The following is a 15359-nucleotide window of genomic DNA, read 5'->3' as shown; positions in this document are numbered from 1 at the left end:
TTCACCTAATAGCGTGATTCAATAATTCATCCATTCTTCATGCTCATTTCCATTATCTTCATCTATATTCTCCCTCTCTTTCTCGTTCTCACTGTCTGTTTAAAGCTGGAGTCTTTTCTGTATTTGCAGTTCACTTGCGCTGCCAATAAAGGAGTAAAACATGATATTTGTGAAATTTTAATATCATTTGTTCATCTCCCATTAAAACCTTCACTTTTTACTCTGTGTCATTTTATTAATTATTGAATCTATGATAGTGATAATTTAACATCTATTGTGAATTGAATTTATTCTGGATTAATCTCATGGTATTACCTAAATCACGATAGTCTTTGAAAAAGGTATGACTCCATTTATTACCCTTTATCTTGCACACTTTGTTTTTCTCCTGCTGTTCATTTTATTCAGTTCCTTATTGTAGCTTTTCGAGATTGTTATTATTGAACATGCTGTTCTATTTGTTAATGACATCTACTTATATCATTTAGTTTACTCTATATTTCAATTCTGTTGGTGTTTTAGTATTTATCATTACTGCTGTTTTAGTGATCAATAAGCATTGCTGCTTTCATTTTATTTATTTACATTTTTGCTACATCTATTATTTCATATTAGCCTTAATTATTACATATTGTCTCCTCAGATAATATGTGAATGAACAGATGATTGTTTAGCGATTCTTAATAACACAGATCACTTGCCTGTATTAATTAGATGATTTGAAAACATCATATTTCAGATGGCTTTACTGTAAAGGCTCATATGGCAAGTGTAAACAATGGTTGTAAATAGAGCTGCCTATCCAAGGAAACTTTCAAGTTACAATATCAGGCTACAAAATTTTCATAGGCCATCATCTGGCTATTCAATTTTTACCTATTACAGGTATCTTAATACACTTATAGGTTAAACAGAGAAACAATTCTTTTAAATTTCCCTCACAAAGTAATCAATAACCGAGTACTTTATAACCATTTATGGTAACATATATAGTGTAAGATGTCTAGCTTCTTAAGGATTGCCGCTCGAATCAAAAGTACTTCTGCATGATAATGATCTAATCCAGTTTTCCTTGTCTTGGAAATCACAATAATAACTCTAGTAAAATTCCAATAAGAACACTTAGATATAGATTGATCCTCAAAAGCTTTTGCATTTTTCCGAAGCAAAGAATAGATACTGATTTATGGTGACCGAAGAACCTTTAAGCCATAAAGTTTATAAGCACGTTGAAAGAGTCCAAAAATTTAGCTTTGATTTCATGTTTCAAATCGAGTAAATTCTGTCGGTGAAGAAACAAAAATTCTGCCATTTGCATTTTTAGCTCGAAACATAATTTGAAGATTGCTTGACAGTCAAATTTTCAATCTAATTCCTGAATGTTCAATTCTGTTTCTGGATCAATAATGTTCTATCAATCGCTCTCCCAATTAATTCAGATAAACTCGATATCATCAGAGATAAATACATTTTTAATGGCTTGTTTTATTTTGGTTTTTGTTTGATTAGATTTGCCTGATTGGTCATGAACCATTAAATTCGTAGCTGTCCAGAGATGAAGTAAAGATATGATCATTCATATTCCTAATTATGACTGACTTCATAGCATGTGAGTAAATTGATTATTTTCTTATCAGTTAATGCATTTAATAATTCATTGTTTTCCATCTCAATAATCTCTTTCCTTGTTTATTTTGCTTTTCAGATGAATTGGAGTCCAGGTATATACATATATTCACCAACTTACGAGAAAAATGTGCCAAAGGTGATGTTGCTAGAGCATCTAGTTTATTAGAAAGCTTAGGAAATGAAGCCTCAATCATCATTAATGCAACTCCTAATAGTGGTAATACACTTTTATTCTCGGCATGTGAAGAGGGCCGAGAAGAAGTCGTTAGATTGTTGGTCGATTATGGAGCCGATGGAAGGATCCATCCAGTGACCAAATATTCACCTCTCTACATTGCTTGTTACTCAGGTCGAACTGCAATTGTAGACTATCTGCTGACCAAATTTCCCGAGTTGGTAAATGTAGAAACAGTTGAAAAATGGTTACCCATACATGGAGCAGTTATTCATAATCATGTTCATATTGTGTCAAAATTACTGAATTATGATTATCCAAGCTATGCCTTAGTGAAATTCATCGATCAAAAACACCAAGTTGAATATAAATTTGCTTTCGATGTAAATTCTCAAGATGTTACTGGTAAAACACCTCTTTATATTGCTTCTTTGATGGGAAATCAAAATCTGGTGGAATTATTACTTAAATTTAGTGTTGTTGGTCGTAAGTTGACAAAGAAAAAGGATATTGATTATAATCCAGCCAATCTTGATTCTGATCGTAAAATTGGTTTAAATCAGTCTTTAACATCACCTGGAAAACAGATATCTCCTTCAATTTCAAGTATCATTACAAAATTAAGTTCTGCTAATTTTTCTTCTCCCACCAAGAATCTGGATGAAAATGAAATTAAAGTTTCTGTAGTTGATCCTGATTTATATTGCAATAATGGAACTGAAACTGCTTTACACACCGCAATCAGACGAAAACAATACTCTATAGCATCATTGCTTCTTCAACACGGCGCTGATCCTAATCTTCCAATTTTAAACTTAGATGATTCAGGTGATGGACCAGATACCGTGAAAAGTGGTACGACCTCGTTAGCTGTTGCATGCAATACAAGAGAATCCAGTTTAGTTGATTTACTTATTCGTTTCGGAGCTCGTGATGATCAAAGTTCAGCTTTGCACATTGCATCCAAAAATGGTGATAACCATTTGATATCACGTCTTTTGGCTCTCAAATCATTTCCAGACCCAGAATATAAAATATACAAAAAGACTATGGAATTTTCCGGTTTTTCTAATCGAGAAATGGCAACATCGGTTACCGTAAGCTCAATTTTCCCGACCACACCAGTTATGGTAAATTGGTATTCACTCAAATGTCTCCAACGGATCGAGAAAGAATGGCTGATAAGTGCCAGCATTGCTCATAATATTAAATTCAAATTGGATAGTCAAAAACAATCGGTTGTTCTCAATGCAATTACGCGCTTGGATCTATCAAATAATAATTTAACCTCAGTTCCATTCTGTGTTTTTCAACTTCCATCCCTTCGAATTCTCAATCTTTCACACAATCGTCTTACAACTTTACCAGAAATCGAGGAAGAAAAACTCAACACACCAACATCATCATCTCGTGGTAAAATGAGAAAATCCAGAAGTTATCTTTCAAATCTAAAAACTTCTTCTCTCAATGCTAGTTGGTTTCTTCCCTGTTTAGAAGAACTCTATCTTCAAAACAATCGAATTGATTTGTTACCTCATTGTGTTTTCGAGTTACCTTCGCTTCATCTTCTTGATCTCTCCAATAATAAGTTAACTTCTTTGCCCAATCGTTTGTGGTCAGCACCTAAATTACGTGATCTCAATCTTTCATATAATCTTCTCCGAGAATTACCTCTTAAATTACCATCTTCTGTTTCTTCGAGCTCAGTAGAATCACCTCACCTCAACAGTTCCAAATTAAGTCACAAAGACTTTTTCGGCGATGAAACATGTTCATTAAAATCAATTGAAGTCTTAAACCAACGGTCAATTAAACACGTTAACCTTTGGAATGATGATGTTCACATTGTGACTGATACTTTACCCGAAGAATCAGCTGAAGTCATTAAACAATGTAAACTAAACAATTTAAATTTATCTCACAATAGCTTTTTTGAAATTCCTGAAAATTTGGCTTGTCTTGCAGTAAATTTATCACGACTCAATTTAAGCTATAATAATTTAGGATCTATGGGCAACGCAAAATCATATCCAGTAAGCTTAAAGCATCTTGATTTAAGTCATAATCGTATCCATGTTTGGCCTAGTATGGGATACAATGACCAGGAAGAACAATCAAAACATTACATTTGCTATGGAATTGATTGTTCATTTGAACAATCATCATCGAAACCGTCTAAATTGAAGCGAATCAAATTTTGTATTCACAAGCAACACAATCGTTTTACATCCCTTAAAACATTGATTCTTGCTCATAATAAGCTTGTTAATTTAATAGTTGCCAACGACGATCAAATCGCTCTTGAAGAGTTTGAACCTCTCCTCGAAGCTGATGGTAAAGCTCATCGATCACAAATATCTCGAACTCTTTTCCCTTCTTTATCAATGTTGGATGTTAGTTGTAACTTTATAACCGAAATACCACCAAATATCTCCGAATTAACTCATCTTTCTGTTTTAAATATCGCACATAATCCTGAAATAACCCGTTTACCTCCTCAAATGGGTTTATTAAGCAAATTATGGAATCTTAGTACAACTGGTTGTAATCTTAATGAACCTTTAAAATCGATGATTAGTGGTAAAAAATATAAAACAATGGATATCATTGGTTATCTCAAGTCTATTCTAGAAAAGTAAGATTTACAAAATATCATTTTATACAATTCATTTACCTATTTTATGTTTACTTTCCAACAGTTCAAAGCCATATGCTCGGATGAAATTGATGATTGTTGGTATTCAAGGAATCGGTAAAACATCGCTTTTAGAACAATTGAGGCAAGAAGGAACTGGAAGCTATCGACGAAAGCCTCCAGAACATTGGAGTAAGCGAATTGGTAATAAAAATATCAACCTCAAGACTCCTCGTGGAGTAACTTTATCAACAGTCGGAGTTGATGTCTGTGATTGGACTTTTGAAAAGAAAATAAAAGGCCAACAATCTTTTGGGCCTGTTACTTTTCGAACCTGGGATTTTGGTGGACAGCGAGAATACTATGCTACTCATCAATATTTTTTATCTAAACGTTCCTTGTATCTTGTATTGTGGAAAATGATTGATGGAGAAAAGGCAGTTGAAGGAATACAACAATGGCTTGTTAATATTCAAGCTCGAGCTCCAAATTCCCCAGTTATAATTGTTGGAACTCATTATGATTTAATTAGCGACTATTTTCCTAGACTATATTCAGAAGATTTACAGCAAATGATTAGAGATAAATTTATGAATGTCATTGATCCAGATAAATGTGGTTTGCCCCGTGTAATTGATTCAATTGAGATTAGTATAAAGACTCGCCATAATATCAAAACTCTCTGTCATCTTATTTACGATACCGTATTTGACTTGAGATGTCCAGGATCCAAAGAAAGACTATTGGAGCAAAAAATACCAGCGACGTATTTAGCTTTAGAAGATGTTGTTGGTTATTTAGCGGCAGAAAGACGATTCTCTGGCAAAGACCCTGTTCTTAGATCTGAACAATATAAAACTCAAATTTCGACAGAAATGAGAAAACGTTTCAATTTAACTTTTCGTGATGATGCAGAGCTTCACCAAGCAACGACATTTCTCCATGAAAATGGTGTTCTTTTACATTATAATGATGCAACATTGAAGGATTTGTATTTTCTCGATCCTCAATGGCTTTGTGATCAACTTGCTCATATTGTTACAATTAGAGAAATAAATCCTTACGCTAGAAACGGTAAGTTTGATGCTGTTTCACTTTTATCCGAAGTTTATTTGACAAGAACATCTTTTTCTTTTCCTATTTCAGGTATTATGAAAACTGACGATTTGAAACATTTATTTAAATCATCTGAACTTTCACGGAATGATATTAAATACTACATAATCAATCTGTTGAACAAATTTGAAATTGCCTTAACCTGGGATAGTCGAACCTTGATGATACCATCTTTGTTGCCAACTGAAGAAGCAATGCTTTCTGGAGTTCCAAGTTGTGATGTTCGAATTCCTGTTCGATCAAGAGGATGGGGACTTCGAGGTGGTCGATACACTCCTGTATCTGAACTGGAGTCAAAAAATTTATCTAAATTGGGTGAATCAGCTAAAGAATCGACTGCAGCAATTTCCAGAATCAATCGACCTGATAAATCAATTTATCGTTTATTGTTGATGACTTATTTTCCGAGTGGTTTTTGGTCTCGATTAATGACTAGAGTTCTTGCTGATGACGCTGTGATTGAAATTGTGCGATCTTTCTATAAAGTTCCATATGATTTTGACTCGGATTCTTTGCTACTTAATTTTCTAAATCGCAAATCAGAATGGATTTGTTGGCAAACTGGATTTGCATTGAAGCATCTTGATCATGAAGTTTTTCACGTAAAAGAAGTAATTCTTTCATTAGACAATATTAATTATGATCATTATCAAAAATTTGCATATCATATCAAACAAGAAGGACTTTGGATGGATGTTGAAATTACTAAATCATCTATTTTAGAAATACATTTACCTAATCATGCAATGAATGTGAAAACTTATTCTTGCGGTGAATTTCATGATTATCTAATTGAACCAAATCAAGAATACATAGCTAAATTGTTGGCATTAACAGTCGATCACATTGATACACTGCTGGAGGACTGGTATCCTTCGTTGGGAACTCGTTTTGTTCATACTTCTGAGGGTAAATTTTTGGTTACAAGGATGATTCCATGCACTCAATGTTTTCTTGAAATATCTGCTGATGAATCAACTACGGTGGCATCAAATTGTAGTCGTGATATGGTTATGACTTTAGAATCATCTGGATCATCTGTTGAAATAAAAGATTGGTGGTCATCATCACTTTCATCTTCAGCTAAAACTTCAAACATTGGATCAGTCAAAAGTGTTAATTCATTGGATAGTGGAGTTGATAATTGTAGTTCAGTTTCAAGTGCAAATGTTTCAACAGATAACTGTCACATTAACAACAATAGTGGTAAAAAATTGTTCAATGATAACCGACAAACTAACCAAGATTCAATCCAAGGGAATAGTAATAGGAACAGAGTCACTGTAGTATACTCTTTCATGGTTGAAGAATGTATTCTTCAAGCTTCCCAGGAGAAAACAATTGTCTGTCCTCTTCATGGTTCGCTCGATTTAAAGGTTATCGCTCCTGATATTATGTTTCTCGATTTGGCTGAGCATTATTTGATTAAACCTGAAACTATACGTCGAGGTAAAATGTTGGGAAGAGGTGCTTTTGGTTTTGTTTTTCGAGCTTCAGTTCGCCAAAGAGGATCTATGATGGTCACTGATGTAGCGATGAAAATGTTACAGCCGGTCGAACCTGGATTTGGAGCAAAAAACTCAGATTCAGTGGCATTCAAAGCAGCTTCCAGTAAATGGGATCGCGATCCTTTACAATATGCCTGTAAAGCTTATTGTATAGCTAGACAAGAATTGAATATTTTGTTAACTTTACGACATCCAAACATTGTCCCGCTTGTCGGTGTTTGTCCTCACCCATTGGCTTTAGTTTTACGCCTAGCACCACAAGGAGCACTTGACCTTATTATAAAAGATTATCGTCGATCGGGAGTTCAATTGAATAGTTTTGTGATTCAGAAAATAATTTTGCAAATTGCCAAAGCATTGGAATATCTTCACCAACAGAGAATCATTTATCGCGATTTAAAATCAGAAAATGTGCTCGTTTGGGAAATACCAAGGCCTTATTGTTTGCCTTCAAATTTTTGCGGAGAAGTGAAAGTGGATGTTAAATTGGCTGATTATGGCATTAGTCGAGCGATTCTTCCAACAGGTGCCAAAGGTTTTGCTGGAACGGAAGGATTTATGGCTCCAGAAATAATGAAATACAATGGAGAAGAAGAATACACTGAAAAGGTTGACTGTTTTTCATTTGGAATGTTTATCTATGAACTTCTCAGTTTAAGGCAACCATTTGAAGGGCAAGATTGCGTTAAAGATCACATCCTTGAAGGAAACCGGCCTATTTTAACTGAAAGAGACACCTTTTATCCTTGCTATTTTCTTGATTTAATGGTTCTCTGTTGGTCACAAGCACCCGATAACCGACCATCTGCCAGTCAGATAGTTTCCATTGCCTCTGCACCTGAGTTTGTTCACCTACTTGATGTTGTCCTTCTTCAGGACAATTTTGCTCCAATCAGTTCAATCTTGATTCCAAATAAACAAGCAAAGTGTTTTGAACTATATATTGGTCGACATGGTAAACAAACTGATTTACTAATTGGAAATAATCATTTATGGCAAGACTATCGAAGTGTCAATGGTCTTTTAGGATACACGATAACTTCAATGTGTAATGTACAAAATTATTTATGGTTAGGAGATGGTTCCTCGTGTGTACATATTTTTAACATCGACACTTATCAAGAGATAACCAATTTTACCCTTGAATCGACTTGCATTGAAGTTGTGGTTACCTCAATACGAAGTATGGTTTACCTTGAACCCTGTGGAAGTGTTGCTGTTCTCAATAACTCTGGACAACTTTGGATTGTTGACGTTGCCTCGCTAACAGTTAGAGAAATTTCATCTGAATCAATGAATCCTTATCTTTGTATAACAGGTTTACAAAAATCGGATTCCGCTGAACTTTGGTGTGGTCAAGCTGAAGGGTTGCTGTCAATAATGTCATTTACTAGTCCCAATGAAGAGACTGTGGATTTACTCAATCATTATTCAGGAGATAAATTAGATTTCCCCGAAAAGTTAGATGTTTTACAAATAACTTCTAATAATTCGTATGCATGGACCTACTTATATCCTGGCTGTTTGATTTATCAATGGGATGTTTCGAGTAGAAGTCTTCTTCATAAACTTGATTGCTCTAAATTGCTTCCTTGCTCAGAAAGTATTAGATCTATTGGCATTGAAGAACAAGTTTACCGTAAGTATTATTCAGTTTCAATTAATTCATTGTATCTGATCTTCTTTTTTTCTTAATTTTGCAGCTGAAAATTGCCAAATTACATCCATGACTATTGCTGGAAATGAACTCATTGTTGGTACAACTTGGGGTTGTTTGATTGTCTTGGAAGCCTCGACAATGAGACCCATTACTGTTTTCCGACCTTACGAAGACGAAATACGAAACATAATCTACATTAATGGCTCAGAAGTATTTGATCTCTTTGATTCTGGTTATTATAATGAGCAAAAAAATCAAGAAAGTACTTCTCAATCATCACTTTCTCAATCAAAAAATCCACAACATGATCCACAACATGATGATGAGTACATTTTAACTATTGGAAAAGGCTATCGTAATCTGGCGAATCGTTTCCTTCATGATTGTAGGGATGGAGAGATTCAATATCACACGAATGGTTACTATTGTATAATATGGAAATCGGGCAACTGGGTATTGAGTTAACAGTAATCAGACTCTAAAGTACTCTATATTCATCATCTGAATGGACTTTCGTTTTAAATTTAGAGCTTAATTTATTGATAATTTATTTATTTGTTGTTTTATTGTTATTATGTTGCTAATATTATAATAGATAAATAACTAAATTATTTTTCTACTTTTGATGTATAATTATGTAAATTATATTACTGAGGCGTTCAACTTTAATTTTGTCTCAACACTGACATCTTATTAATTTGACTTTTCAATTTATTAAAACTGACAAAACATTGAAACTTTAAAACATATTGATTCTTGAATTTTATTCGTCAACATTTTAGTATAAATTTAAATGATTTTATAATATTTCAATAAAATAGTTGTAGTCTTTTGGCTTTTAGTATCAACGAAAGAAACCAAAAAATAGTGATTTTTATTGCGTTTTGAAGCGATGAAGTACTTTTTTATATCCAGTTCAACGACACCAGTAGGTTGATATCTTGGGTCGAACTCAATGTTACAGCGTTAGGTTATACTGAAACAGCTAAAGATATTTAATAAACTTGCCAAACTTTTCCATTTGTCAAAATTTTCATCTTCAATTTTTTCAGGAGATGTCCATCGGCTATTTGGACAAAATTTCGCCTTTTGCAAAAGAAATCAGTGACTTAATTTGCCCCACAAATCACAAAACTCTTTTCTGTTCTTCATTTCATCTCCAGCAAGCATCCAGAACTGTTTTCTGGTTAGTTTAGGACTATAAAAGTCAACCGATAATGAATAGACTTTGATTGTTTTAACGAAAACTGAATTGTTATTCTGTTTCTCCATCAAAGTCAACAACAACAACAATGTTTCATCGGTTGTTATAATACTTACACAAATGGGTTAAAACGGGTCTAAATTGATTTCTTTCAAATTTTGACTCTCTTAGTTTAGGAAGACATAAAAACTGAGTCCATTTGCGCGATTCAAAGTTTTTTCTGATGAACAGTTTTCACGAAAATCGAGTTCGAAGTTGAAACTTCGATCGGCTTTTGTTCATTTATGGGAGCAGATCTTTTCATAAAACTCATTTCACTGATATAACTTTTTATGCACAACCAGAAAATGGTCTTATTTTGAGAAATAGTACTTTTAATTTTTCTGTAAACTTGTTAAGTACGATTTTGAGTTAAACCGACCGAGTTTTGTGACCGAAAGATTTAAAGAGCTGAAACTCATGGTTTGTCCATAAAAATTGTTTACTCACATCATGAATCAAATACTTTTTTCAATTTAGTAATAGTTCTCTTTATTTTGGCCATTGAACTAAAAACTTTACAACTCGATATTTCGAGATTAGTGACACCTACAATCATCATTCTAACACCAATTTGATCCCCTACTTATTGCTGATACAATTGAACCCAATGAATTTCCATTAGGCCATTATGGTCTTGATATTAGGGCTGTAAATGCACGAAAAACAGCTTATTTCATTAAGCAAAACTCAACTAAACCCATTTCTTGGTAAATAAACCAATTTTCTGGTTAAACTAAAACTCAAATGCAAAAAGTACTACCAAAGACGCGAACATTTGGTTTACGAGTTGAAAGTTAATACGTTTGTAGGGACATAAAAGATAAGTCCATTGGTACTATCAAATAATTTATCCAATGGATATTTTTCTAGCAAATCGAGGTCAAAGTTAAAACTTCGATCGCCTTTTCCTCAGTTATGGAAGCAGATTTTTTCACGAAACTTATTTAACTGATGTACCTTTTGATGACCAATCAGGAAATGGTCTTATTTTGAGGAATAACATTTTCCATGTCCGTAAAACAGATCAAGTTCAATTTACAGTTAAACCGATCTCTTTCTGTGACCGTAAGAGTTGGAGAGCTGGAACTTATTATGCGTTTGTAAATATTGTTGGTACACATAATGGATTAATTTTTTTTCTCAATATATCAATAGTTCTCTTGATTTCGAACATTTTTCTAAATTCTTTGAGCCTCAGTATATCGAGAACGGCACTACCGGAAAGCATCATTTTTTGACCAAATGTTAGACTGCATTATCGGCTATAATACTTTGAAATATGAAATCAGTCAAGAAGCTACAAAAACATTTATAGCATTGTATAATTCACATTTATATTGTATGTCGTCAGATTTGAAGTTGAATGTTTACTAAACACAAATCTTATTCGTTAGAAGGATTTTCATAATTAAAAGAATCAACCCGAATTTTATTCGGTATTCAGTCATGTACTGTTATTGCCCATAAACAAATCTAACGTTCGGTTGGAGAATGATAATTGTAGATGAGTCCATGCTCGGAATATTGAGGTTCAAAGTTTTAAGGCCAATGACCAAAATCAAGAAAACTATTACTAAATTGAAAAAAGTATTTAAGCCATGATATCTACCAACAATTTTCAGTGACAAATAACAAGTTCCAGCTTTCTAACTCTTACGGTCACAGAACGAGATCGGTTTAACTGTAAACTGAACTTGATCTGTTTCACGGACATGAAAAATGTCATTCCTCAAAATAAGACCATTTCCTGGTTGGTCATCAAAAGGTTAAATCAGTTAAATAAGTTTCGTGAAAAAATCTGCTTCCATAACTGAAGAAAAGGCGATCGAAGTTTTAACTTTGACCTCGATTTTCTAGAAACATGTCCATTGGATAAATTATTTGATAGTACCAATGGACTTATCTTTTATGTCCCTACAAACATACCAACTTTCAACTCTTAAATTAAATGTGCGCGTCTTTGGTAGTACTTTTTGCATTTGAGTTGTTAGTTTAACCAGAAAATTGGTTTATTTACTAAGAAATGAGTTTAGTTGAGTTTTGTTTAATGAAATAAGTTGTTTTTCGTGCATTTACAACCCAAATATCAAGACCATAATGGTCTAATGGAGATTTATTGGGTTCAATTGAATCAGCAATCAGTAGGGAATTAAATTGGTGAAAGAATGATGATTGTAGGTGTCACTAATCTCGAAATATCGAGTTGTAAAGTTTTGGGTTCAATGGCCAAAATAAAGAGAACTATTACTAAATTGAAAAAAGTATTTGATTCATGATGTGTGCAAACAATTTGCATGGACAAACCATGAGTTTCAGCTCTTTAAATCTTTCGGTCACAAACCTCGGTCGGTTTAACTCAAAATCGAACTAATCTAGTTTACAGAAAATTGAAAGTACTATTTCTCAAAATAAGACCATTTTCTGGTTGTTCATAAAAAGTTAAATCAGTGAAATAAGTTTTATGAAAAGATCTGCTTCCATAAATGTACAAAAGGCGATCGAAGTTCCAACTTTGACCTCGTTTTTCGTGAAAACTGTTCATCAGAGAAATCTATAAATCACGCAAATGGACTCAGTTTCGCCTTATTAAAACAAGAAGGAAAGTTTCATAGAAAGTGGTCAATTTAACTGAAAATCAAAACTAAATTAACACAGACAAGTTTACTAAGACTCATAACTCATTCGAAAAACCATTTGAGACACATTTAAATGCATATTTCATTATAACTAATGAACTTGAAATGATTTTGTGAAATAAATCTCTGTACAAAATGTTTAATGTAGCTTTAATAAGTGAAGCTAATTTTTGCCTTATTAAAACAACTATGAAAATCAATTTCAACCCAATCATTAGAAACCATTATTTTATTTTAAATATAATATGTTGAATAAGGATTATGAGTTAACAAAAGGTTCGGTCTCACATAAGGTCACAAGGTAATAAAAGGTCTCATAATTGAAATATTCTGGTTATTCATTAAACCCAGACAGATTTTACTGAATTCAAATGATTTTATAATCTTTCAATACAATAGTTGCATTCTTTTGGCTTTTAGTATCAACGAAAGAAGCAACAAAATAGTGATAAGCATTTAGCTTTGGAAACGATGAAACAGTTTCTTTATCCAGTTCAACGATACCAGTAGTATCACTGTAGCCGTGCCGAATGTTACAGGTTTCTGATCTATACTTAAACAGTTGAAGATATTTCATGATCTTTACAAACTTTTCCATTTCAGCAAAACTTTTATCTTCAATCTTTGCAGGACATGTCCAGCAGCTATCTGGGCAAATCTCAAGTACTCCCGGTGCATTGAAAGTATATCCTTTATGCAATTTGCACATGAAATCACAAAACTCTTTTCTTTTCTTTATTTCATCTTCAGCCAACATCTTGAACTGTTTTCTCGATAGTTTAGGACTATAAAAGTCGACTGATAATGGATCGACTTGAATTGTCTGAACGAAAACTGAACCGTTATTTTGTTTCTCCATCAAAGTCAATGTAACAACATCTGTTTTATCAAATGCTGATTTTGAAGAACCACAAGAAGTTTCCATTTCCAAACTGATATTCTTTGTATAATCAGTGTTTTCCTTGAACTCATTGATTTCAGTTGGAAAAGTTCGAATTACGATTTGTTGTTCCAGAAGTTTATAACCGATCCAATAGGGAAGCCTCGATTTGAATGAAAAACGGTAATCTTTGCTTTCTGTAAGGGAAGAAAATACTTTTTATAAATGTTTATGTGATTTAAGCAAAATGTCATTCATTGATTATTCAAGTAGTTTTTTCTACAATCTTCTTGAATCTTTAATCGCTAATCGAGATCTTGAGTTATACTCTTGATAATATTATTTGTTTGGATTGAAATTAGCAAATTAAAGATCAACTAGTAAAACCTCAAAAATCAATGGTAACATTTTCCTTGTGAGAAGCAACTTTTTGCTTTGATTTGTAAATACATTTATAAGGAGTGGTCCCTAAAAAATTGGACAAACTTTGACCGTTTATAACTTAAAAAGTATTAAAAAAATTGAAATCGAAATTGAGAAAATACATTGATTAATGACAGATAGTGAGCCTTGTCTATCAACTTTCAGTAATTTTAATTTAGTTTATACCGAAAGGCCACTCGAAGAATGCGCCATCAAAATTTTTCAGTTCATCTCTCCCTAGAGCTCAGCAATTTTTTAGGTGGCATTTTAGCGATTTTTTGACCCGAGCTGGGTTCGCTCAAACCTAACACACCGATATCAGTTTTTTCGTAACTTTAGGACCAGTTAATCAAAAAATTCTGAGTTTTAAAACTAATTGTAAACACTACTTGGCTCATAGCTTGACAGCTAACTTCATAGGGATTTTACAAAAATGAACTATTAAATTTCACTAATCATTCAATTAAAGACACTTTTTCCTATTTAATTTAATATTTAGATTCACAAAAATTATATTTTTAAAAAGTCCATGAAATCATGGTCAATTCGAGCTATAGAACCCTTTATTCGAAGAAACACAACATAGTTGAAATTTGTTTCAAAATTTGTCCAATTTTTTAGGGACCACTCCTTATGTGATATTCACGCTTACCAAAATCTTCCGTGCCAAAAAATCGGTCAAAATCTGTTAAGCGTATTGTTCCGTTGAATTCACCGAATCCAGGTAAAATTTCATCACCATCATCATCTGAACTGATGGATGAAAAAACAGAAAAAAGCATAAAAATATAAAATTGAAAGTTCATTTTATATTAACTAGAAATATTGATGTTCAAACTGTGAACTTTTGGCAATTGGTAATTTTGAATATTACCTTCAAAACAAGCTTGAGAATAATTCAGCTATTGAAACATCCTCCAGTTAAAAGTAGTCAAACCTCTATCGGCCCCTTTTCTTGACCTTTGGGCCTCAGATTTTTCCTTAGATTATATTCACCAATGCAATTGACTTGAAAACTGGTGTAAATAAAACTTTAAAGGTCAAGAACTGATAAGCTAAATATTTTTGATATTTCAAGACTTCCTCGTTTTTAATATTTAATTCAATCTGTCAAAGCTCCATCTATTACTGTGTTTGAAACATAATTTTGATGATAACTGGTGCTAAAAGTTTCTAAAAAAAGTTCACTTTAATGTATTGAAATATATTAAAGTTTATATTAAAGATTTAAATTGTGTTCAATGGATTTTAAACTATTGATTTATCCAATTTTACTTTGTTTTGCACGCATTCGTCAATTGTCAGCCAGAGAAATTTACGATTCTCCTATTTCGAAGTTGCATTACTATTTGATTATCAAAAGCAGTTACTTTATTAGTCAAGAATCAATCGGCTCCAGTTGTTCATGGAGCTGTTGTGATTGATCCGAAGCTGATTGATTTAGACATCAA

General features: G+C 32.9%; 1 protein-coding gene across 2 annotated transcripts; it reads left to right on the top strand.

The window, feature by feature from the left end:
• Positions 1 to 126: 126 nt before the first annotated feature.
• Positions 127 to 9411, top strand: Lrrk (Leucine-rich repeat kinase). Of its 2 annotated transcripts, none has more exons than XM_015928742.3 (6): positions 127 to 341; positions 1440 to 1609; positions 1706 to 4439; positions 4504 to 5513; positions 5586 to 8702; positions 8767 to 9411. In XM_015928742.3, exons 2-6 carry the CDS (start codon positions 1591 to 1593, stop codon positions 9186 to 9188), a joined length of 7302 nt encoding a protein of 2433 aa, XP_015784228.2. In that variant the 5' UTR covers positions 127 to 341; positions 1440 to 1590; the 3' UTR covers positions 9189 to 9411. The 2 variants fall into 2 exon arrangements, with proteins under 2 accessions (XP_015784228.2, XP_015784227.2); XM_015928741.3 differs by having other exon boundaries at positions 201 to 341; positions 1510 to 1609.
• Positions 9412 to 15359: the final 5948 nt, after the last annotated feature.

The sequence above is a fragment of the Tetranychus urticae genome, chromosome 1 (genome assembly GCF_039701765.1).
Source record: "Tetranychus urticae isolate SD_2017Ah chromosome 1, NJAU_TeUrti_SD_1.0, whole genome shotgun sequence".
Taxonomy (NCBI): Eukaryota; Metazoa; Arthropoda; class Arachnida; order Trombidiformes; family Tetranychidae; genus Tetranychus; species Tetranychus urticae.
This window is presented reverse-complemented; position numbering and strand designations above follow the sequence as displayed.